Consider the following 25216-nt stretch of genomic DNA (forward strand, 5'->3'; position numbering starts at 1 on the left):
CCATCTGCACCAGCAAAAGCTGGAATTCGGATTTGATGAGTGACGAGAGAGTCATGCGGAGTGACTTACATGGGCTGGCAGGAATCTCCGGTGAGTCTTTCATTAAGCAGGGGGAAAAAAGTCTTCATGAAGGGAACAGGATCTTGGGAGCATTTTGAATGAAGAAAGAACTTAGTGAGCCGAACTTTAGACATAGGGTGTGATGTGGGAGAGTTCTAAGATATGCAGAGGTGAGATACAGCTTGTGGGTGGGGGCAGTTCCAATGCATTTTCTTAAAAGAATTGACTGTATGGACAAGAAAATTGGTCCATCTGGCTGCTAAGAATTGTGATCTCTGCAGCCTGAGCAAGCCCCCGGGAAAGTGGTCCATGTGAAGGTTGATGGGTGTGAAGATCAGAGCTCTGAGAGGAGGCAGGAACGAGCATCCAGGCTGCAGACCTCAGCTCTGATTTACGAGTACTTCTAACAACACCTGATATGCGGTGCTCGCTCTGTGCCAGCTACTGAAGGAGCAGGTTTAGGATAGAAAATGTTTCGAGTGGGGTGGGAACCCCCAGGCAGGAGTTGGCCTCTGGTTCTTGGCTGCAGTGAAGATTTCCTAAGAAGGTCAAGAAGTACGACGTGAGAAAAAGGATGTGTCAGGAAGGTGAGCAATGTAATGCTCACGGTATTTCATTTGTACCTCCTGCCAGGCTTCTTGCACCTGCTTCCTAAACACAGCCACACATCAGAATCACTGTTGAGGGTGGGGGGAAAGACTAAAAAGCCCTGTCCACAAACGTTCTGATTCAGTCCTTCAGTCTGCCCACCAAAGCCCAGAGTTATGTTTCATGCACAGAGAAGGTGGCCTCGCCTAGAGAGAATACGCAGGCACTCAGGAGGTGGAGGGAATGCATGCCCTGGGAGTCCGTCAGTCCCCTGGAGGTGAATTTTCAAAGCATGTCCCCAGAAAACCGGGGAAGAAATGGCCAAGGAGGTCACAGAGAGGTTCTTACTAAGTGGTGATCTACGTTTGTCAGAAGTTCTAGAGAATTCCTCAAGGGTGCACACGTGGTTGTAGGAATTTTTTCATTGTTATAAAAAATAATCATTTTGAGTTCTTCACAGAGAGATTTTGTTAGATGATTCTTGTTCACTTTTATTTTTTCTTGAATGAGTGAATGTCGCATGTCCTTGCTAAAGAAGCTCAATGGGAAAAAAAAAAAAAAGACCATCATTTTTGGGGGTATCTACGATTCATTGGGATTATAAAATAACATATTCCCAAAGAATAGTGACAAGCTACTGTGTGCAGCGTGCATATTTCCTGCCATAAAGAGTATTAGTTTTTAATATAAATCTATCGCATAATTTCTGTGGGGTTCTGTGATGCTTCATAACCAATCTCATGCACTTTTCAGAAAATTAACACCATTAGTGTATATCATAACCTGTTCCCTCAGTATGGATTTGAAATTGGGGGTGCCGCATCATCCTGACTTTCTGTCTCAGTGAATTATGACCCGTTAATCAGCATGGCTGGTGGGCTTCCCTGGTTAAATAAAGGGTTGGATGGAAGGATTCAGACGTGATGCTTTGTTCTCGGGCTTTAATATTTTAATGAGCCTGCAGGCTTGGCTGCTTATGGAGGAACAAGATGGGATTTCTAAGTGTGTTGCTAGTGTTAGCACTTGTAGAAGGGTGTTCATTAGGAAGCTCTTGTTTCAGTTTCTCAGAGAAACTCCCCATTAAGAAAGATCTTTCAGCAGCGTGGCTAGCAAGGAGAAGGGAGGAGGGAAGCTTTTAGCTTTAAGCATTAAGGGGATATTGTATCGGTACTCTTAGTTCTAAAGATTTGCCTCTAAGAATTAATTGGAGCAAATACATCTCAAGAGGGAACAAAAGGTTTGCAGAGCGAGGACAGTAGTTGCTGTCCCTGCAAGTCGGGGACTCTTCATCTTGCAGCTGAATCAATACTACGACTAATTATTTCTGGTTATCTTTTATGGGTTTGTAAGACATTTCTTTTGTTCGGTGTAATAAAAAAGCCATTGTTTGATCAGTGACTGACTAATTATGATAAGTAATTTGAAACATTCTTGATGAAACTTGTCTGTTAATTAACATCAACAGCAAATGGAAACTAACAGGACAACAAAGTATTAGGGCATCCACTGTTCCCTGGAATTGATGCCTGCTGCCTTTCTGTGGCATGCCCAATAAACTGAAGCTGCCAATGGTTAAAAAATAACAAACAGGTGGGAAGGTCTGACTCACCATGGAGGAAAAGTTATTGTAATGAAGTACTGAAATATTACAAAGGAGGGGGGTGGAGAAGAGATGTCAGCAGGTTGACTGATCCTACTGCATAGAGTAAGCAGAGTGGTTTCTTTCTTTCTTTCTTTCTTTTTCTTTAAAGCTTAATTCCTAAATACATTCATCCATGCTGATCTGAACTAAGATACTTTGGTAAATAAAAGTGTGGATCTATAAAATAGTAGTTTGGAATTATTGACATTGTCAAGCTATATTGTAATTATCATTAATACTGTTAATTTTTATCAACTCAATGGCTTTTTTTTTATGCTTTTAGATTTCTACCTGGACAAGGACTGGTACTATACCCACAGATAGGAGACAAATTGGATATTATTTGCCCCAAAGTGGACTCTAAAACTGTTGGCCAGTATGAATATTATAAAGTTTATATGGTTGATAAAGACCAAGCAGACAGATGCACTGTTAAGAAGGAAAATACCCCTCTCCTCAACTGTGCCAGACCAGACCAAGATGTAAAATTCACTATCAAGTTTCAAGAATTCAGCCCTAACCTGTGGGGTCTAGAATTTCAGAAGAACAGAGATTATTATATTATATGTAAGTATAATTCTATTCATTTATTTTATAGAAATTAGGATAAGATAAATAGGTTTGTATTGATTTTTATTTCTTTAAAATTATTATGTGGCAAGTATTTGGTGAGAATCTTTGCTGAAAATTGTCCATTTTTTTTGAAGAAACCTTAATTGAATGTGGGACCCTGTGCTAAGTACTCATTAAATATAAATATCTAAAGAGAAAAAATCTCCTAAAGTTTTTATACTATTGAAATAAATAGATATATATGAATATACTCAGCATCTCTACTGACAAAACCATTTTTAAGGACAATTGGTGAGATCTTGATAGGTGAATCTTGTGTGATGACTTTTCTCTTCATCCATCCATCCATCCATCCATCCATCCATCCATCCATCCATCCATCCATCCATTGGCTCATTCATTTAGTATTTCCTCTGTGCCAGACACGGTGCCTAAGGGCCTGGGATTCAACAGTGAACAAGATGGTATAACGAATGGTAACCTTTCCACATGGAGGTATCAATCCCAAGAAGATAGAGCTCAGAGGTTCAAAAGATGGGGGTTATAGGCAAACCACAGTTATACATGGGCATGTTCAAACCAGATTTAGAAGAATGAGGCAAACTCCGGTTTGCTCAATGAATTACTTTTTTTTTTCCTATGTAATAATTTGACATTGTTTCAGGAACAGATACTGTGTATCCTTTGGGTGATATCTGAGCTACTGTTCACTCATGAGGCTGTGAAGTCAGGTGAGACATCCCCTGGAACACATGCCTACTAGGTGCAGATCACATGCTGGCACAAAGCTAGGATCCTTCCAGGGCCAGGGTTTTGTCAGAGTGCAGTCTGAGTGACTGAGACTGCTCTTCATATCACTCAAGCAATGAAATATTTTCTTTTAATTTCTTTGGTGTAAAATTATACTCATACCTGGGTTGGGGTTTCCACTCATTTGTTATAGGCTTCAGTTCACCAGGGAGCGCTGAACTGCTGTCCGCGGCCTGCACTCTCCTGTCTCGTGGCGATCTTATTGAAACTCTGGCTTTCCCCTCCTACTGGCTGCTCTTTAGAGCACAGAATCAATAGTTCACCGAATACCTATTCAGTGTTCAATAGTATACTACATTTTACTAGGTTAGTAATTGATACAAAGATGGTCATAGCTGTCTAATTATCTTGTGGTCCTTTGCTGTGAACCTGAAATGCCGCAGAGATTGAAAACCTATTTTTAAGCCAACTTGATACACAGAGAGTGGCTTAGCAAGAATAAGTAAAAAAGAAAAAGAGAAAGTGTTAAATTATAGATTTAAAGGAATAATTATCATAAAATGAAAATAAAAGTATTCTCAGGGATGAAACAAGCAGATGGGGTGGTAAAGTGTACAAAATAATAGAAAAATCTTTGGAAAGATAAAAGAGGTATTTGGTAAAATAAATGGAAACCTTAAGCTTTTTGTAAGTCTAACAGTGTATTAAAAAAAAGAAAACTTCTGAAGTAAGACTCTACCGAGGACGCTAATGTTTGGCATACCATTTATAGGAACTGAAACTGACCTCCAGTGAATTCTTGAAGAAGGTCAATGCCCCGGGTAGGGTGGGAGAAAGAATGGGGAGGGTGCCTGAAGAGTGGGGCCCTAGAGTATCAGATGTTGCTGCAGTGTTAAACGTATGTCGCTAGAACTGTGCACGCAGCCTGAGTCCACGAGCTAGCTCTTCCGTGGAGATAAGCCAACAGACCCAGGTTCTCTCCTGTAACTTTAGTTTATGACTTTATAAAGACGGCTTTGTAAATTCTAAGTTCCCACTGAGTGCAAGTGGGATTTCAGCAAACGTGGGTTTAGCCTTTCGCCTGAGATAATGTGCAAGAAATGCAAATAAATACATAGTTTATCAACATCTTTTTGTTTAATGTAGTGAGCATTTAATAACTACTTGTTATCAATACATGACAGATTTGTATTTAGAAGCACAACTTAATGTATAGTTATAATATTAATCTACACAATGATGGCATCTCACTTTTCTTTTTCTAAAAACGTATATTAGGTTCAGTAGCAGGTAGCTGAGCTGTGCTGGCCTCCAGAACTCTCCTTAGAATTATGATTTACAGTCCAAAAGCATGTGGTAGCCTGGGATAAAAGAATCTTTCTTAAAATAGAGTTGAGGGTTTGGAGTTGAAACAATGCGAGGCTGTTTGGATGCTGGCAGCTAGGTGACTGTCACAGGGCTGGGGAGAGGGCCCAGGGCGCAGGAGTTTGCTGGGAAGTCCAGGGAGACTTGCAGCAGAGACTTGAAAGACTTCCACCCCATCACAGACATAGGAAGACACTTCAGATTCTGGGAAAATGCAGATGCTGGGGTCTCACCTGCCCTGCAGCAAAGCTCATTGAGGTACAGCTTTCCCTGGAAAGGAAATGAATGATGAGAAGAACAAATTTTAAAATAGTTTAAAAAGTTAATGTTGACTTTCCATTGCTTCTTCAAGAATCCCAAGATTTTTACAAGTCACTAATTTCCACATCAATACCTCACACACACACACGCACACAGAGTCACACGCTACTTAAAACAGGGCTGTACTAGGTAGCATGATAGAAAGTATTCAGATTTACAAATTTTTTTGTTTTTTTTCCTTTTTTTTTATTTGTGAGGAAGATCAGCCCTGAGCTAACATCCATGCCAATCCTCCTCTTTTTGCTGAGGAAGACTGGCCCTGAGCTAACATCTGGGCTGATCTTCCTCCAATTTATGTGGGACGCCGCCACAGCATGGCCTGACAAGCGGTGCGTCGGTGCTCGCCCGGGATCCGAAACCGGGCCGCCAGCAGCGGATCGCACACACTTAACTGCTACGCCACGGGCCCGGCCCCTACAAATATATTTTTAACACTTCAAATCACTGATTCACTTTGAGACAGTTAATAATATTGGTATTTGAGTTGCTATAATGTGTACAACATATTCAACTCCAAATCTTAGTGTCTAGTTAGTGAGCACCTTCTTAACCAAGAGTATTAGTGTGAACATCATCATTATTGTGTGCTGGTTTCTTTCCATGGAAAGCAAAAAGAGAAGTGATAGTGTGGAGTAGTGCTTCGTTCCCCCAGAGGGGAACGGTCCAAATTACCAGTGGACTGAATTGGTGTTACATAATTCCCTAGATGAACTGACTCCAGGAGCACTGGGCCAGCAGCCCAGAGCCCTGGGTTCTAGTCCTGTCACCTGAGCTTAACGAGTTAGAAAGTCACTTTATTTCTTTGAATTTTAATTTCTTTTCTAGAAAGTGCTTTTATTGTTGTTGTTGTTCTGGCCGTTGATGGAGTTATGCAGTTTCACGCCATTTTATGGTTGGACGTACACATCCAGTATAGGACCTCTGGTTAATGTGTCTCTTCTCCAGTTGAAATGGACAGGATCTGCTGTACATTCTTTAAGGACATTTAATTTGATTTACAGTGTTACCAAATTAAAATATAGTCATCACACCTTTGAGTTTCAGAAGTAAATATTAATTTTTAATTGGAAGTGTATTTTTAAACCTACCCAGTATGCACTAAATTCCCTTAGGAAATGACATGACAAAATGATATGCATCCTCATTAACTCTTCTCATAGATGATTATTTGCTCTGACATGTGGCAAAATGATATATATGTGTTTTCTTAATGTTTAGAATTGACTTTTTCAAGTGACCTATTTCAGTAATTAGCCTTGGGCCTGATTTGCGTAATAAAATCTCCTCATGTTAAATGATCCAAAGGTGGGGATGTTATGACCATTTGGTCTGAAAAAGCCCCGTGTTCTTCATTACATTCAGATTCTTAATTGCCTTAAAAACATAGTAAGCATTTTACGTTATCTATAGTTATTTTTATTATGTCTTTAAAATTTAAAAAAGTTTATGAAGTAACTATCTGTTCTGAAGTTGCCCATTTTCAAGGGAAGCTTTGTCTTAGTAAATACTCCAATTAATATTGGGAAAGCATTGCTAACTGCGTTCTCAGCCTTCATCCATATTTGTGTCACAGAGTTTTCTTGTAGACACTTTCTATGCTGGCTTTACAATTTCTTTTTAGAAGTGATAACCCCGAGCAGAATGAGTCGGCAGTTTTGGTGTGTTGACCTTTTGCAACATCCAACCTTATGAAGCTTCTGTGGGTTGGTTGTCCAGCCTCAGCAAAGAACCTTGCACGCTACCTACAAAGAGGTTTTCATCACACTACCAAAATTATGTGAGTCAGAGATGGATGAGAAATGAATGCCACTGTGTTAATACCTTTTAAGTGAACAGTGGCCATGGCAGAGCTGTTAGACGAGGAGCACCACGTGCACAGGGCACCTCCCAGTTTAGCTTTCTGTTGCTTTTATGTTATTTTTCTTCAAATCCGTAGCTAAGACATGGACTTGTGGAATGTCTAGAAGTCATCATTTCTAATGATTGATTAAAATTGTTCTATACTGTACCCTCTGCCGTGTTCACAGTGGTCCTTCCGCAAGCTGCCCCTCCCTTTCCATGCCTCAAGTCTTCCTTGAGAAAAACACTAAATGAATTTGCATGAGTCACCATTTCTTAAGCCCTTCACTGGTTTAGTTCTCTAAGGCATTTTTTTTAAATCAGAGCATATAAAATTGGAAGGCTCCACAGTCAGCTTTGCTATTTTTTAGGCATAAACTCCACTTCTGAACAAAATTGCAAAATAAGTCAAAATGCTTGCACACAAATATAATGAAACACTATTCTTAATAAGCAAAACAGAAGAACAGCAGATTCCATTCCTGTGTTTTTGTTGAGCATATATATATGTTTGTTTGTTTTCCTTTTGGGTTTTTTTTCCTTTTCTGTTTTTGACGTGCTAATCCTGGGGAGTAGATATGGCAATTGGCACTAAAATATGCTGAATGTACTGGGACCTCTTTCCCTAGCAAAATAGTTGTGGGAGCTTTCAAATGTCCTTTTCCATATAGATTTCTTTCAGGATATATAAGAATGTGCGGCCTCTGTAAAGTGATTATGTGCTGTATTTTATGAATTAATTTATGTGGTAAATGTGGCAAAGCTACATTTCCATCAAGTTTAATGATATGGCAACATCAGCCTGTCACTCATGTCCTCTGACTTTGGGGTGAGGATTTATGTTTGATACCTTGCATATAATTGCTGAATTCAAGCATTTAAGCACATTTTTACTTTTAGCCTACAGCTGTCATCTTTGTAAGAGAATGTTCATCAGAATCTTGGGTGGTTGCAGGATATATCTACACACCACTTAGAGCGACAGATCAACATAGTAGTTAAGAGTCTGGAGTCATACAGACCAGGGTTCTTGAATGCCTGTCAACAAGTAACTTAACCAGTCTCTGCCTCAGTCTCTTCCTCTGTAGACTGGGGGTGATGACAGTCCCTGCCTTCTCAGGTTGATGTGAGTTTAAATGGGGTAATGTGTGTAAAGTGCTTACTTCCATGGCTGGCCCCTAGTAAGTACAACGGAGGGCTGTCTTTGGGGCGGGGGAGGATGTCTGAGGCAGAAGACTGAAGGCAAACCTATGCTTTCCTGCAAGCTCGCTGGCGGGGAAGGTGGGCTCAGAATGTATCATTTATTTTGAAAACCATCCATAAAATGAAACTCCGGAGAGTTTACAAGTTTCCATAGTGCTGCATAACTTAATTATAAGATCTTCCCTCTTTGTCTTCCTGGAGTGTTATAAAAGTTCTTTTGTCTTTAGGCTCCCTTACCAAGAAACATGCATTTATGTATCTTTTAGTTGGTGGAATTGCCCAAGCTTGTTAGCAGATCCTCTTAAGACCCAAAAGAGACAGACTGGGAGGAGTCTTCCCTACATATAATCATTTTCCCCACTTGCCTTTCACCAACCTGGCCAGGGCTTTTTCTCACTTCCCTGGTACACAGAAGAAGTGCTGTATTTTTATTGATAATTTCAGCAGCATCCTAATGTAGTATAAATATTCTTCTAGAGAAAAAAATGCGTCATAGTTGCTTTGTCCCTGAGACCAGCTGGAAAAGTACATCATTTCATTGTCTGATAATTAGAAGAATCGTTTCTATTATTTTTTAACAGAATGTGAAATCCTTTTCTGACTGTGTTGAAGGCTCTCCCAGAGTGTATCAGTAAGGCTCCTTGTTGAATTTAATATGAATAAAGCTTGCATTCTTTACCCTTAAAGAATAAAGTTTCAGCTTCTGCTTAACTGGTGATTGTGTTGAGAAACTTCTGGCCTGCGGGTCTAATGGACTCCTTCCCATTGGGATATTCATCCCAGACCCCTCGGAGTTTAGGAGGATAGGGCTGCTGTGGGTTGAAACTCTGTTCACATTCACTGGTGTCACCTAGGCAATAGTGACAGCTTATCTCATTTAAAGCTAGACAGGACAGAGAGAGTCCTGTGAACGCTGTTCCTTATTCCCAAAGTAACCAACCAAAGAATAAGATGACTCTGGTGCTTAAAGCTGAGGGGAGAAACTGAAAACCTCATATGCAAAGTAAGAGCAGAGCAAAAGCAGATGAGAAATGAAGGAGATCACTTGAAAAAGAAAAAGAATTATTTAGGAATTGCTCAGAATAAAACTGCCTTCACTGTTTCATGCAATACATCTCAATATCTTTAGCATCTATATTTATAGCTTTCTAAAAGTTCACATAGGTTTATAAATACTTGAACAATATTGGAGACCTAATACAAGCATGAGAGAGAACAAGTTTCTTTCTTAATAACCTTTAAATATTCATCATGAGGATCAAAATGTAAAGCAAAATAAAACACTTTATAAAATAACCAAGAGGCATAGACAGACATGAAAAGATTACTTGGAGAAAACTTATTTGTAGAGTTCTTAAGAATCACACATTGTTCCTAACATTCTGAAATCTCAGGCTGGGTGTTTGATCACTTAGGGGCAAGTGTTATGGCCTTGCATACTTTGTGTCACTTTGCAGTCTCCAAACACAGGCGATAGAGGATTTTTTATCACTGTGAGAAAACTGAAGCTTAGAAAGTGTGAGTAGTTTGGTAACAGTTCACACAACCATGAAATGTCAGAGTCAGAACTCCAGCCAGGGCCATCGGACCCTTAGATCAGCGTCATTAGTTTATGACAGTGCCTCCTGGGTCGCCACGCACGTAAATGCATACACAGCGAGAGGAAAGATAGTATAGTACCTATTGCATCACACACAGAGTACAGTAAAGAGAGTGTACGTACACCATGTCACATACACAGTGACAGGAGAGAGAGGATCGTACATACACAGCAATGACAGAGAAGCTACGGATGCCTAATGAGGTCTGTGCTTGTATCAGACGTGTTGGGCCTGTTGCCCTGTCCTATGTAGTCTAACATGTAACTAACTTCAGGCATGTTCCCAAAGTTGAGCTAAGAAAATCCTACAGAGCAGTAGGAACGGAGAAAGGGCCATTGGGAAAAGGTGGTTGTAATAGCAATTTGTCAGATCTTCTGAATTTTCTTTTTCTTTTTAGATCTACCATCTATTAATCAATTTCATTTCTTCAATAAGACTATGCTATTTTGTGTTTTTAAAAGGTTATTAAGTACTTTGAGCTCCTTAATAGAAAGTTGCAAAATAGTAAAATTAGAAAAATAAAAATCTCTCAAATATACAAATAGAGGCAATAAGAGACTTCAAATTTCCTTAGCCAAGTACAAGTGCTGCAGTTTGGATGGATGGATGGACGGACGGACAGACAGACAGATGGGCAGACAGAACCTCTGGCAGGGGCATAATTGATCACTTCATGGAGGGGCCAGACTAAAAGACAGACGTGCTTCGCAAATGACTTTTTTTTAGTGAGGTAGCCCAGTTTTGTTTCTCCTAATGTTAAGCCTGGAGATGAAGGTATTCTTTTATTGAAGCAAACATGTGGAAAATTGCTCTGGATTCTTTGAGTACAGGACATGTCCCCTGAACGGAATAAGGTTCATGTGTAGGGCAGATTCAGACAGGGCACTCCACTGGGGTTACCGCTGGTCTCCAGATGGTCAAAGCAAATAATGTCATGTCCATCTAAACTATTATGCCACGAGAGTGGCGCCTTTTCTCATCTGCAGTGTTATATTCTAAACTGTCAGCAAACATTAATTCAGTCACTGGGGAAGTCCTACCACCCAGAGATGAACTCTGTCTCGGATGGATGTTTTCCACCTCAGTGCTGCGGTCTCGCAATTACTAGGTCATTAATATCATTGCACGCGATTAGTGACAGTAGGATGAGCAAGAGGTTTGTGGCTGTGCGCCCTCCCCACCATGAGCTTTTTACTCTGACTCTTTGCTGTCCAGATATTTCCATATCTCTACAAAGATATTTTAGTGATTAAGACACTTAAAATCTCGGGAGTGGGCAGTAGAGAGTGTGCTAGAAATAGTTCACTCAAACACATGCTTCTTCGTGGTTTGGAATATTTTCCTTAGATATTATCACTATCTCTTGACTGGAAAGTCTCATTTTTAAAAATCTGAATGCTAAAGTAAAGCTAATATAGACAATAGGGAATTATGTTTTATCTTTAGAACTCTTACATCATGCTTGTTTTGTTTTTTTCATGTGAGTTTGGTCATTATATTGAAGTGGTCATCTGACCACCTATTTTTAAAGCACAATTCGTCTTTCTTAGTAGGTTTTGGCCCGTATTAAGGTTGACTCTCATGTGTGAAGGCGATTTTTCTTTTACCGTTGCCTATCACATTCTCACAATGTTAACTTTGTCTAAATCACTGTGACAATAAGATAAACTCTAGTAAAGCATACTAAATGAAAAGCTTTTTTATGAAATCATGTTGAAATTTTTTTACCAATTGAGAGATTCCACCAGCATAAATCATGATAATTTTTAGCAATAAAATCTTAGACTTTGAAAGGATGTTCTCCCTCAACAGAATTCATTAAAAATCAAGACACCAAGGTATTGCAAGCAATATTTTGAGGGGAAATAAAGTAAACCACTCTGTAAATAATCTCATGTGTTTAAGCATGCCTCTAGTAAAAAGAGGGACAGGTAGTTTATTGCCAGGACTGTTTGATCTTTCTCAGAGAAGTGTCAGTGTACCGGGTTGAGCCTGGAGGGTGTTTCTTTTACATCTTCAATGACTGTCGTTTACTTGATCTTTGTATATAGTTCTTAATGATTAAAAGATTTTAGGGCCCAGCCCCATGGCCTAGTGGTTAAGTTCGGCATGCTTCACTTTAGCGGCCCAGGTCTGGTTCCCAGGCGTGGACCTACACCACTTGTCGGCGACCATGCTGTGGCAGTGACCCACGTACAAAATAGAGGAAGATTGGCACAGGTGTTAGCTCAGGGCAAATCTTCCTCAGCAAAAAAAAAAAAAAAAAGATTTTATGGTTAAACTATGATAGAATGTCTTATGTCCTAGATGTGGTGTTTATTACTTTATATTGTTACTATTCTCTTGATAGGTTGACCTCCCTCAATGTCCACATCTCGTTTGATATATGAGATATGGTAATATGTATTATATTGGCACCTTAAGACTCAGTTCTACATAGTATTCTCATATCTCCCCTCTTCCCAAAAAAGTAATATAAAGTGGCAAAGTAGTATATGTCAAGTCTTTTAGTGAACACACAAACAAAACAGTTTACTAAACTGTTTCAAGGTTGTTACATTTTTAAAAACGCCTCTTATTTCTGAACTGTCAATAGAATATCCTGTCATTGTTCATGATGAACATTTGAAATTGAGGAAATAAAATTATATGGTTTTATTCAAGATCGTCCATTTATACTCAATCCCTGGTATCTTTACTCATATTTTAATGCTAGAATACAGGCGGGAAGGTCTAAATTGTGACTCATTTTAAAATTCATTTTCCAAATCATTCTATCTAGGGGAGAAACTAATTAATTGTGTTGTACAGAAGTCACTGGGGCTAAGCCAGTTATTACTGCTTAATGCATGATTTACTGCTTCAAAATTTCAAAACACAACCATAGTGATGTGGGTTTAAGTCAAGTGATTCTTCTCATCACACTGTAACAATGTTTCCTTGGGTGAGAAACACACGAATCCTACATCTAGTAGCTTGTACAGTGTTTCAACTGTGAACAATTCCCCACACTGAAATCAGTTAAGCAGATGTCGGTGAGAGCCATCTCATCAAGTAGAGATTTAAAAAAAAAATGAAAACTTTCTGTGAATGTATGTTTCTTTTTGAAAATATCTTCCTTTGTATTTTTCTTTCTTCAAATTGAGGCCATTTTAAGAAGTATTTATAAAACTTTTACTCTAAGGTCAGGCATTATGGGATGAAATGCCATATGATTTGAAATAATGCTGAACTTTTTTTGATAATGCGCCAAGCAAAAATAACAAGGCCCTTGGAAAGTCATGATGGAATATTCCTCATTTCTTTCCCTGTAAGTCCACAGAGCAAAACACATAAAAAGGAAGAAGTTAGAAGAAGTGCATTTTTCTTCTTCCTTTTGGCACATTATAACAGATGTTTGTTTCAGAAGTTTTTATTAATTAAAGGAAAAGGCAGGGGGCCGGCCCCGTGGCTTAGCGGTTAAGTGTGCGCGCTCCGCTACTGGCGGCCCTGGTTCGGATCCTGGGCGCGCACCAAGGCACTGCTTCTCCGGCCATGCTGAGACCACGTCCCACATACAGCAACTAGAAGGATGTGCAACTATGACATACAACTATCTGCTGGGGCTTTGGAGAGAAAAAGGAGGAGGATTGGCAATAGATGTTAGCTCAGGGCTGGTCTTCCTCAGCAAAAAGAGGAGGATTGGCATGAATGTTAGCTCAGGGCTGATCTTCCTCACAAAAAAAAAAAAAAAGAAGGTGAAATCTATAAGATTGACTGGGAGAGCAAAGGCGAGGAGGAGGTGTCAAGGATAGCAAGTTTAAAAAAAAAGGAAAAGGCATTTATTTTTGGCATTCAGTGAACATTATCATTTCCGTGTTTAGAATTTTTCTCCCAAGTTAGTATCTTAAAGGATAATCATGATACTCAAGGTATTAAACTACACTGAGTTCTAGAAATTGGATCCCTGTTTCTGTAGCACATATTTTGAATTTGCACCACACATTTTGAATTTGAGTGGATGTCAGGGTGTTAAGTAGATCTTAGCTTCCTGGATATATGTTCACATATTAAGTAATTACATTTTTATCAACCTCCTTATTTTTCAACTTATATATCTCATTCTATTTTTTTTTTTCTTTTAGACCCTCACAGAGTTGCTAGCCCTGGTAGAAGAAAACAATAACCTAGTTTGTATGTCATGTTTTTTTTAACGTCACTTGATTCTGCTTCTTTTCGTTCCCCAGTTGGCCAGGTAATAGGCTTCTGGTTCTTCAGAAGTCTGTGTTGAGCTTAGGGAAACTGATACGTAGGAAGGCTGCCCTAAGAAATCACAATTTTGGGGGCTAGCGTGTGATGACATGGTGGAAAGGAATACAGTCACGTGTTACTTAACAAGGGGGACACATTCTGAGAAATGCGTCCTTAGGTGATTTTGTCGTTGTGCGAACATCATAGAATGTACTTAGACAAACCTAGATAGCGTAGCCTACTACGCACCGAGGCTCTATGGTACTGATCTTATGCGACCACCATAGTATATGCGGTCCGTTGTTGACTGAAACATTGTTAACGCAGCGCATGACTGTAGTACAAAGAGGATGAGATTGATAGAGGATTTTCATAAAATGCTGTTTGTTTCCTAATCAAATAAGAGAGAATTATGTCATGGGCAGCTTTATATAAGGACAGGGTTTTTATTCTTACTGGAAAACTGAACTCTGTGGCTTTCCTGACTGTGTATGCTTATTATCTCTCTCCCTTTGGTGCACTTCTTTGAGGTTGATAGAAATATTTGGTTTGAGTGTCCATTAATCCCCCACCCCATTCCAGCCCTATCCCAATAAGGTACATTTTAAAAGAATTTGAAATATCCTCCATAGTATCAGTATATGTTGGTGTTTCATTCTTTCCATCATAATCTAAGGATTTTCCTTCATAGTGATGCTATTGTTCTGTAGAATTTTTTTGTGCTGCCCTCATTCTTAACCTCTTTGTGAATGGGACCCATATATGGGCACAAATCCAGCAGTTGAATTCTCCATCTGATTAGCACAACCTACCGATGCGATAGACTAAAAACAGCCACGATCCAGTGCAGCAACTTCGTCTCCTGGGGTGCAGAGCAATAACAATCAAATGAAGACATGTGAAAATGCAATATTACTTCCTCTACGTGGGCACCATCTAAAACACAGCCAGAACTATTCTTGCCCTGTAGTCTGCTTTACTCACTGGCTCTCCTTTTTTGTAGTAACCAGTGTACTGTTCCCAGTGAGTACAAACTGCAGATACATTCGTGTGCAAATTCATGGGAAACCACAGAGGTTGGCTGTGTAGTTTTCAGATATTAAGAGAACATGCGGGCGATGTGAACTCAGGGTACTTTTTTGCTGAGCGATGATGTCCACCCACTGAAGGTCAGGCCCTGGGGGAACAATGCAGTGATTTCAGGACACTCACTACAGGCACTTAGATCCCTGAAGCAAAGGCTTTTAAAGCAGGCTATAAAATGCCCATGTGTCTTTATTAAACTTATTTCCTAACTAGATGGAGAAACTTTTCTAGTAATTTTTAATTTTATAAAGTCTGTTTTTGCCCTGGGCCCAGGAAAAAAAACTGTCTGGGCACTAAAAGCTTTGGTATAACAATGTTATTTTTTCTCTCTAAATGATTAAATGCAATTTCATCCATTTAGTAATGCCGTGTTTGTGGGGGCAATAGATAATGCTGGTAGAGAGACATCAGGAAAACTAAGTATAATGCAGTAACAATTTATTTTTACTCTAAGTTAAAAATTCTCAATACATTCAAGTCAACAAGAGAAATAATCACAAAATTATCTTCTGAACTGGAAATAGATTTTATTCCCAAGCATTAGCAATTTCTTGTTGTTTTTCAAAGTCAGCTGCTAAGCCTTTTAAAGCTTGTTGGTGACTAACTGTTGTGGCAGAAATCAGAATATTAATCTTGTGGCTTTATTTCAGAGTTCACTGCTCAGGGCGGGGCAGGAAGCCCTCTAGAATTAGACCCACACTCCCTGATAAGGAGGTCGTAGGGAAGGGAGAGGTTAATTTTCACTATGGGGTCAAATATAAAATAAGTTAAAGTCACTCCGAATTATTTTATAATTTCTATAAAGTTTACCTTCTGAAGATTCACTTGGTACTAACTTTATTACAGGGTTTTCCATGATTGACAGCTTAGATCATTCCTAACTTAGGGCAAAAATCTTTCATGGCAGAACATCTAACTGTATTTTCAGTTTTAGCCTCTTTTTAAACAGCCAAGTGTCTGGGATGCTATTTTAACTTTGGTAATGAATTTTTCAATATCTTCTAGTAGCCTTTGCAACTTGCAAGTTGACTTAAAGGGGAAAGAAGCAGCATCTGGAATGTAGTGGAACAACTGTCTTCACTCACAATGTTCTGTCCCTTGACCCGCCCTCGTCCTTCACCCGACTCTCCCCTAAACCAGTAGCCTCTGGCGTCCCAAAACTCTGCAAAGGCAGCATCTACGGATTTCCCTCGCTGCATCTCCAAGGCTTGAAGGCTTTTTTCTCCCCAAAGAATAAAAAATTTTCAGCCATTAGAGATGCAAAGGAATTTCATTCTCATGCTACACAGTTGTCCTACTTTCTTAGAGTCTGTGGATGTTAAATTATAGATTGCCATTTAATTTGAATACTTAAGAATTCTTTGCACTTGGGGATTATTTGGACGTCATTTGGGGTAAACCTGGGGAGCTCTGCACAAAAGGCATTGGTATTCAGAAAAGGCAATGACCTGCAAATTAAAATCAAAAGAACAAGTCACTCAAATTATGTGCACCTCTTCTGCTTCCAATTGGCAAAGTATAAGTAGCCAGTAGTTTCTGCCTCTGCTGGTGCAGTTTTGAATTATATTTGCCAGCAACTCTTCTGCACCAGGCCTTGTCTTATCCTTTCTGGTATTCATTTATTTATTTTTTTCTTTCAGACCTAAATCGTTGAACTTTTTTCCTCAAGATTAAAACAAACAAAATCTGTATTCTTCCCCCTTTTTTTTTCTGTACATCAGCCTTCAGATCTTATTTTTATCATTTGTCAGCTTAGTTAGTGTCAAGCTTTTAACAGGAAAAAGTTAGTCATTTAACTTGGAGTTTGGGTACACTTTGGCATGTGGGTGCATTTATGTGTATATGAATTAGAAAGCATTGAGATTCCACTTGAATTAAGTAAACTAAACTTTGAAACCAGCAGCCAAAAAAAGACATCAGTTTTCTACTTTTTCTGTATGAAAACATGTCCTAATTTTTGAGAGAGATCAAATGAGAAAAGTCTAAATAATTAAGTGAAGATTATAGAGCTGCTCTGAAATTATCCAAAAATAGTGCCCTTCATAGATATCCATACTGTTCTAAGCCTTTAGGAGAAAAGGATAGTTTGAAATTTAGTCACATATTTGGAGAAGGATGAAGAAATGAGGAAAAAAAGATGATTTTTTTTTTTTTAGGTTCACAGAAGCATGCGAAGTTTTTAGGTATTTGTTTTAACTTATCTGCCAAACATTTTTCACAGCAATCTACAAGAGGATACTATCTACTTTTTACCACCCAAAAATTATTATGGCAATTTTTGCCGAGTTTCCCAGGAGAAACTCAGTGTCAGCAATAGCAAAAGAGTGAGATATGATTGTGAGACTGGGAACCTAAAGGAAACACTCAGATAAGCAAGGAGATATTTATACACGTAAGAGGCAGCCATTGTTTTTAAGGAAAACAGTGAAAGTAAAAGTTGGTAACTCAAGAACACAAAGACAAGTAAATAAGTGATCTGTTTTCCAGCTCATATAATTATCTATGGTGTGCATATTTCTATACATGCTGGTAGAGCCTGTTTGCTGACCCACCATTTGGAAAACAAATAACCCATTAAAAGAATGTTTTTTGGATTTATTTTTACCAGAAAGTCTGTCCCTTTTTCAGTCCCCTTAAAAGTATAATTTTGGTAGACAAGACTTTGGTTATCAAAGTAGAAAATGATTTATACTGCAGAAAGGTATATGAAACACTTCTGTTCTTTGCCCCTTGAACTTTAGAGGAATGAAAACATCTAGCACTCTCCACTTTCTTTTCTGGAACTTGACCTGTAATGTAAATCCTGTTCCTCAGCAAAGTACCTGGCAGCCTATATTTTTACAGCTTCAGTTAACCACGCTATTCAGAGAACTCACCGTCCTAAAGAGATAGAACAATAACGTGTTTAAACAGAGTAGAGCATAGACTGTGTAAAAAAAGACTAAAAATGGTTGAATATTCTGCCCTTCCTCCTTCTCTCCCTCTTGAAGTGGAAAGGTAATGAAGTTGGTGAGCATGAGGCTGGTGGCTGCTGGAATCTCACCTTGTATCCCAGGTTGCCACAGGACCCTAACAGAGCAGAGGGCCTGTGTGGTCCCCTGTGTCCATCAGAGTTGTCCTACAACAGGTAGCTTGTTTGAAGAGTTTGACTGAGGTCGATCGTGGTAATAACAACACACTCGTTCTTTCTGGTTTACACTGGTTTACAATATGATGGAGACAACCTTCAGAATTTGAAGACCTGAATTGTAGTACACTTCTTAAGCTCAAATGAGGCTGGGGAAAGAAGAAAAGGGGTGTGGGAGTCTCCTCTCTTAGTGTTTACACAACTTGGATGCTTGACAAACAGGGCGCATCAAGCTGATTGTTCCTGAAGCAGGAAATCTGCAGTAGAGGAAGCAGGTGTTGTGTGATGATTACCACGTTTTGAAATGACTGTATTAACTGTTTTGCGCTGTGGAGTTTGACCCCAAAAGAGTCAGTAAGCTTTTTGGAAGATGCTGTCCCTTTTATCTATAGATTAAATCAGTTGATTGTGAAGGAAGGAGAAAGTACTTAAGTAAATTTGAAACCAGATAACATACATGCGGCAGTCTTGACAGGATCCATTTTTCTTTATTTCTTTTTTTTCATTTTTGGCTTTCAGCATCCCATACGTTCAGAGAACTTGTGACTAAGAGTGAATTCTTATTTTTCAAATTGTTTTCAGACATTTCATGTTCATGTAAACTTGGCTTATTGATTTCCTGATTTTTCTTTATTTTTTTGTTTTGTCCATTTTATTTTTAATCAGCTACATCAAATGGGTCTTTGGAGGGCCTGGATAACCAGGAGGGAGGGGTGTGCCAGACAAGAGCCATGAAGATCCTCATGAAAGTTGGACAAGGTAAAGACCATCTGCTGCTTCGTGAAGCCACTGTAATCTGGTTGAGCCCCAGCTATTGTGGCGCCAATGTTGCTAACACTCACCTTCATTCATGCTTCTCTTTAGTTTTGAAAGCAAACCTTTCTCTGCACCTTGAGCCACTGACAGATTTCCTCAAGTCAATGGAACAAACGTCTTATATTAGAGATATCTCTAAAGGTTAAGGTCAGCCAGGTAGACTCTCTATTGCTATATACGTATATATATATATTTTTTCTTCTTAAAAGCAAAATACCTCTTTGGTTCAAAATTAAAATGTCCAGAATGAAAACTAAATTTCTGCAGTTTTGCCCCTTTCTGCATCTTGACTACAGAAGACTTTTGTTTGCTGAGCCTTTTCACGTATAGATAACCTATTGTGCAGAAAGAATTATTCTTCTAATTAGAAATTGGTATAGTAGTCAATCAACTCGCTCAGTTAAATTGAAGTGTCATCTGTAATGCTCTGCCTGCCAAATGCAAGAATCCCTATAGTTTCCACAGATGGCCTCCCAATCTAAACCTCTGAAATAACTAGTGTAACCGTTTTGTTTTAAAAGGAAAATTATATTCTCGTATCTCACAGTACTTTGCATAAGGAATCTTATGTTCATTGCTATTCATGCCTCTTGAGATATATATCCAGCTCCTAAAGCTAGAACTTATCAGATGTCTGCGCTGTAAGTAATCATTTATTTTTCGTATAGATGCAAGTTCTGCTGGGTCAACCAGGCATAATGATCCAACAAGACGTCCAGAACTAGAAGCTGGTACAAATGGAAGAAGTTCAACAACAAGTCCCTTTGTCAAACCAAACCCAGGTACAGCAGCATGACCTGTGTGTGTAGGTTGGTGTGCACTGTACACTTCGTATCTCAAGAGGTGGCACAGAATCAAAGTCCTCTGACACCAGTGGGGTTAACTTGTTGTTACCAAAGTCAGTAATCTTTGCTCTCAGTTGGTTATTATTAATTAATAAGAACAAAATAATTCATTCCCACAAAAGTCCTGCATTCAAAAGAGTAGAATTCATCAGATTTAAGTGCCATTTATTAACACTACTCTCTCAGACCAAAGTTGTTTTCATTGGCTGACACTTTATCATGCTGGTTGCAATACTGGCTTAAAGCCGATGTTAATGTACGTATAATTAATGTTCTAATCCCTAATTATATCTAATCCACAAAAAGCCTGATTGATTCTCTTCTGCATTTTAGATGGTAATGTCTTAAAATATTGCATAATGCCATGTTTTTCAGGTGGTTATTGTCAAAAACTTTTTTTCACTTTAAAATAAAATATTAAGCAGATCCCTGGTAAAAGTTTAGAATACCAGATAAAACCAGCTATCATTTAATTTCACTTTCTTAACAGTCTTTGAACAAATAGCTATGTATTTGTTACCATGCTAATGAATGTTTTATATGGTGGCTGTTGAGCCGACGTCAGCAGTTTTGTATTAGGACATGTAGGCCTGGTTGGTAGTCATGTGAATTTAGCATCTGCAGAATATTCCATCTCTTTCCAAGCGTCAAGGAGGGAGGTTGTTATTTCTAACTTTCAATGACAAGATGTGTCAAATTCTTGTGACAAACTGATAAATGGATAATATAATGATGCCAGGCAATTTTTTAGTGCTTAACATTTGGGTTGGCAGTCTGTTCAGTGTGAGAGTTTCTGCTGCCTTCCAAATATATTTTAAGTGTAAATCAAATAATACAAACGAGTTACAAGTAGAATGTTTTCCCAGGCCCCATCACTCCTTTCGCATGCTTGTGCCGTTCTGCCAGTAGGCAGGGCTTGTCTTTAGAAGGCAGGCTGTTGGGAGGCCGGTGAAGCCACTGTACCTAGAGGAAGGATGGAGAGCAGGACTGCATGGGCAGTGAGCGCTAACCTGGAGAGCTGGCTGCTTCCTTATTCCTCCCTGCCGTGGCCTCGGGCTGGCTGACATGGGTTCAGACAGGGCTGGCTGTCACGACCCATCCACGCAGCTGCTGGATGGTGATATCTGAAAGGGAAACCATGGGTTTGGGAGCAGCAGGAAAGTCCGACCTAGAGTCGCATCTCCTTTCCTATCCATCACTGACTTCTGCTATTTGCATTTAGCTATTAAACGAGGTAATTAGTACATCAAAGTCTAGCTGCCAGTAAACTCTTTGGCCCTGCTTAGTTTTCACATTTGAAGGGCCCTAAACGCAGCTCATCAGCACTTGGGACGCTGATAACCGTTCTGGTTCTTCTGTTCTTCCTCAACTTCTGCAGGTTCTAGCACAGACGGCAACAGCGCCGGACATTCGGGGAACAATATCCTTGGTTCCGAAGTGGCCTTATTCGCAGGGATTGCTTCAGGGTGCATCATCTTCATCGTCATCATCATCACGCTGGTGGTCCTCCTGCTGAAGTACCGGAGAAGACACAGGAAGCACTCACCGCAGCACACGGCCACACTGTCACTCAGCACGTTGGCCACGCCCAAGCGCAGTGGCAACAACAACGGTTCGGAGCCCAGTGACATTATCATCCCGTTGAGGACTGCAGACAGTGTGTTCTGCCCCCATTATGAGAAGGTCAGCGGGGATTATGGGCACCCAGTGTACATAGTCCAGGAGATGCCTCCCCAGAGCCCAGCGAACATTTACTACAAGGTCTGAGACTTGGCAGTGCCTTCGCTTCCCCGGAGGAAACTTACTGTCCCGCTGCCGCCCAGAGGGTTTGATGACCCCCTGTGTCTCGAATGGACTGAAGCACAGCGGGGGAGAGGGAGCACTCCTTCTCAGAAGAGCCCTGTTGAGTTGGACAGCTTACCTAGTCTGTAGCTTTTCGGCCGTGGTGATACAGATGCTCACCGACAGCTGGAAGACTCGTGTAGAAGATGCCCATTCGGACTGCGGCGCTCGCCTCACACCGCTCATCCTCGAAGCCATGGGCTGTAGTCACTCAGGCCTACACAGAAGCCAAGGGAAGGCAGAGTGGTGGGTGGACGAGAGAGAGAGCTGTGAGCATCCTGGGAAGGTGCCCCAGGATGCCACGCCTGGAAACGCCGTCTTCTGCCTCGGGTGTGTACCTCCGAGGTGCATCCCGGACTTGTCGCACAGACTCTGGCTGACTGAGGCTTTAAAGAGAGAGCTCTAGCTTCTAGTCCTCACTGTTGCACACACTCCCTCTGTTATCCAGGGCTCTGCAGTACTTCACATGAGATTTCCTCACTCCACATTCTGCATCACTAATGGAACACTAATGTTTGGAGTCTCCGACTCCATCCATTTGCAACAACAGCTCCAACTGAATGGGTCACGCATTTATAGGAATTGTCTTTGCTAATGAGGAGCCTTCCAGCCAGACACTAGGCTGTCAGCCGAGGAAGACTAGGAGCCTGTGGAAGGGGGTAGGCCAGGGGAAAGGGCTGTCTGCAAATGCAGTTCAACGCTGCTGCCTCTGAAACCGAAAGTTGGAGGGAAAAACCCAATTAGGTAGCACAGCACTTTGGTTTTACTAAGATTCTAAGAGGCAAGTAGGAGACACGACAACACGTGGTGGATTAGGGTGCATTTGAAGGAATTCACTATCATTATCAAATAGCAATGTGCAGGAAGAAAGGTAGTCCCTCTTCGCTGGGAGGCACAAAGGGGCATTGTTGGTAGAGGAGCAGGCTGGGAGGGAAGGGAGAAAGTAGGCCGCTGGTGACGGATTCGGGCAGGACTGTCGTGGTACTGGCAATAAGATGTACAGCTCCGAAGCTGTAGGAGAGTCAGTCTGCTTTGGATGACGTTTAAAGCAGACTCAGCTGCTATACTTATCACATTTTATTAAACACAGGGAAAGCATTTAGAAGAATAGCAGAGAGCCAAATCTGACCTAGAAGTTTAAAAGCCAAAGGTCACACAGGCTGTAATTCCATCATCATTGAAGTTATTAAAGAATTCTCATATAGAAAAGGTAGGTCAGATCCCTGTCCCCACAGTGCCCCTCCCTGCCCTCCTCCCTGATGGAGCCCTAACGACCCTTTGGTTTATGGCGGTGCTGTCCCGGCTGCGAGGCCACGGGGTAGGTACTGAGTGAGGCCGCCGCCACGAAGGGGCTCTGGGTCAGGGTGAAGCACATATGGCAAACCTCTTAGAGTCCTTAAGACAGAAATAAATTATGATGTCGAGGGGGAGAAGGAAGATAGGGCGTATTTATAATAGCTATATAGAACACAAGGGATATAAAGTGAAAGATTGTTACTAATATATATTTTAAGATTGCACACAATACACACCAGAAGATGTGAAATTCATTTGTGGCAATTAAGTGGTCCCAACGCTCAGTGCTTTAAAAAAAAGAAAATTGGACAGCTACTTCTGGGAAAAACAACATCACTCCAAAAATAACAATAATGAGAGCAAATACAAAAATAACCAAGCCCTCTGAAGGCATCTCACGTAACTGTAGACTAGGAAATGCAAGCCCCAATACCAGGAAATCGATGTGACTGCATCATATATCTAACAATGACAAGATGTTCCGGCATTTATTTTCTGTGCTGTGTTTTCCCTTGCCTTATGGCTGAAGTGTTCGCTAGAATCCACCGGGTCATATGGAGGGGGTTTCAGCTGAAAGTTTAGCTGTAGCTCCCTCCTCCCTCCCCCTCCCGTGCCCCCTCCCTTCTGGGAAACAAAAAGAGTAAACAGGAAACCTACTTTTTATGTGCTATGCAAAATAGACATCTTTAACATAGTCCTGTTACTATGGTAACGCTTTGCTTTCTGAATTGGGAGAAAAAAAAATGTAGCAACAGCATTTGAAGGTTCTCAAACCTCCAGTGAATACCTGCAAAAATGAGTTGTCACAGAAATTATTCTTCTCTATTTCCTGAACCTGAAAATGATGTTGGTCCAAAGTGCGTGTGTGTATGTATGAGTGGGTGTGTGGTATACATGTGTACATATATGTATAATATATATCTACAATATATATTATATATATCTATATCATATTTCTGTGGAAGGTTGCCATGGTGACCAGCCACAGTACATATGTAATTCTTTCCATCACCCCAACCTCTCCTTTATGTGCATTTGTACAAGATTTTCTTGTAAGCCATCAAAAATTACCTTTAGAGTGGGGGAGAGGGGCAAGAAGGGGAAAAATGGGAAATAGTCTGATTTTAATGAAATCAAATGTGTGTGTCATCGGTTGGCTACATTTTGGTTATATGCTAAACTGTGAAAAATCAGATGAATTGATGAAGAGTTACCTGCAACCAATTTACAAGTGTTCTGTCCGTCTGTTTTGTGTCTGGTGCAGAATATGACAATCTACCAACTGTCCCTTTATTTGAAGTTGGTTCAGCTTTGGAAAGTTACTGTAAATGCCTTGCTTGTATTATCATCCCTAGTCACCTGACTTTGGAATTTGCACCATAATGTTTAAGTGAAGATGCTGTAAATAGGTTCAGATTTTACTGTATATGGATTTGGGGTGTTACAGTAGCCTTATTCACCTTTTTAATAAAAATACACATGAAAACAAGATAGAAATGGCTTTTCTTACCCAGATTGTGTACATAGAGCTATGTTGGTTTTTTATAAAGTCTAAGCAAGATGTTTTGTATAAAATCTGAATTTTGCAATGTATTTAGCTACAGCTTGTTAAACGGCAGTGTCATTCCCCTTTGCACTGTAATGAGGAAAAAAATGGTATAAAAGGTTGCCAAATTGCTGCATATTTGTGCCGTAATTATGTACCATGAATATTTATTTAAAATTTCATTGTCCAATTTGTAAGTAACACAGTATTATGCTTGAGTTATAAATATTTTTTCTTTCTTTGTTTTATTTTAATAGCCTGTCATAGGTTTTCAATCTGCTTTAGTTCCACATTGCAGTTAGCCCCCAGAAAATGAAATCCGTGAAGTCATATTCCACATCTGTTTCAAACTGAATTTGTTCTTAAAAAAAATAAAATATTTTTTTCCTATGGAAAAAGTGCCTTCAAAGTATTTTCCTTTCCTTCTTTTTTCTTTTCATTTTTCTTTCTTTTCTGTTATTTTAATTTGCCTTCTACTCTGTTTCT

General features: G+C 39.9%; 1 protein-coding gene across 1 annotated transcript in view; it reads left to right on the forward strand.

Annotated features, from left to right (window-relative positions):
- Positions 1-25120, forward strand: part of EFNB2 (ephrin B2) — a 45404-nt gene extending 20284 nt beyond the window's left edge. The window contains exons 2-5 of the mRNA XM_004423162.3: positions 2574-2857; positions 19052-19144; positions 19870-19983; positions 21425-25120. Coding sequence (XP_004423219.1) covers positions 2574-2857; positions 19052-19144; positions 19870-19983; positions 21425-21813 — 880 coding nt within the window. The 3' untranslated portion in view covers positions 21814-25120. The remainder of the gene's footprint in view (positions 1-2573; positions 2858-19051; positions 19145-19869; positions 19984-21424) is intronic.
- Positions 25121-25216: the final 96 nt, after the last annotated feature.

This window comes from Ceratotherium simum, chromosome 10, assembly GCF_057802395.1.
Source record: "Ceratotherium simum simum isolate JZ-2026a chromosome 10, ASM5780239v1, whole genome shotgun sequence".
NCBI lineage: Eukaryota > Metazoa > Chordata > Mammalia > Perissodactyla > Rhinocerotidae > Ceratotherium > Ceratotherium simum.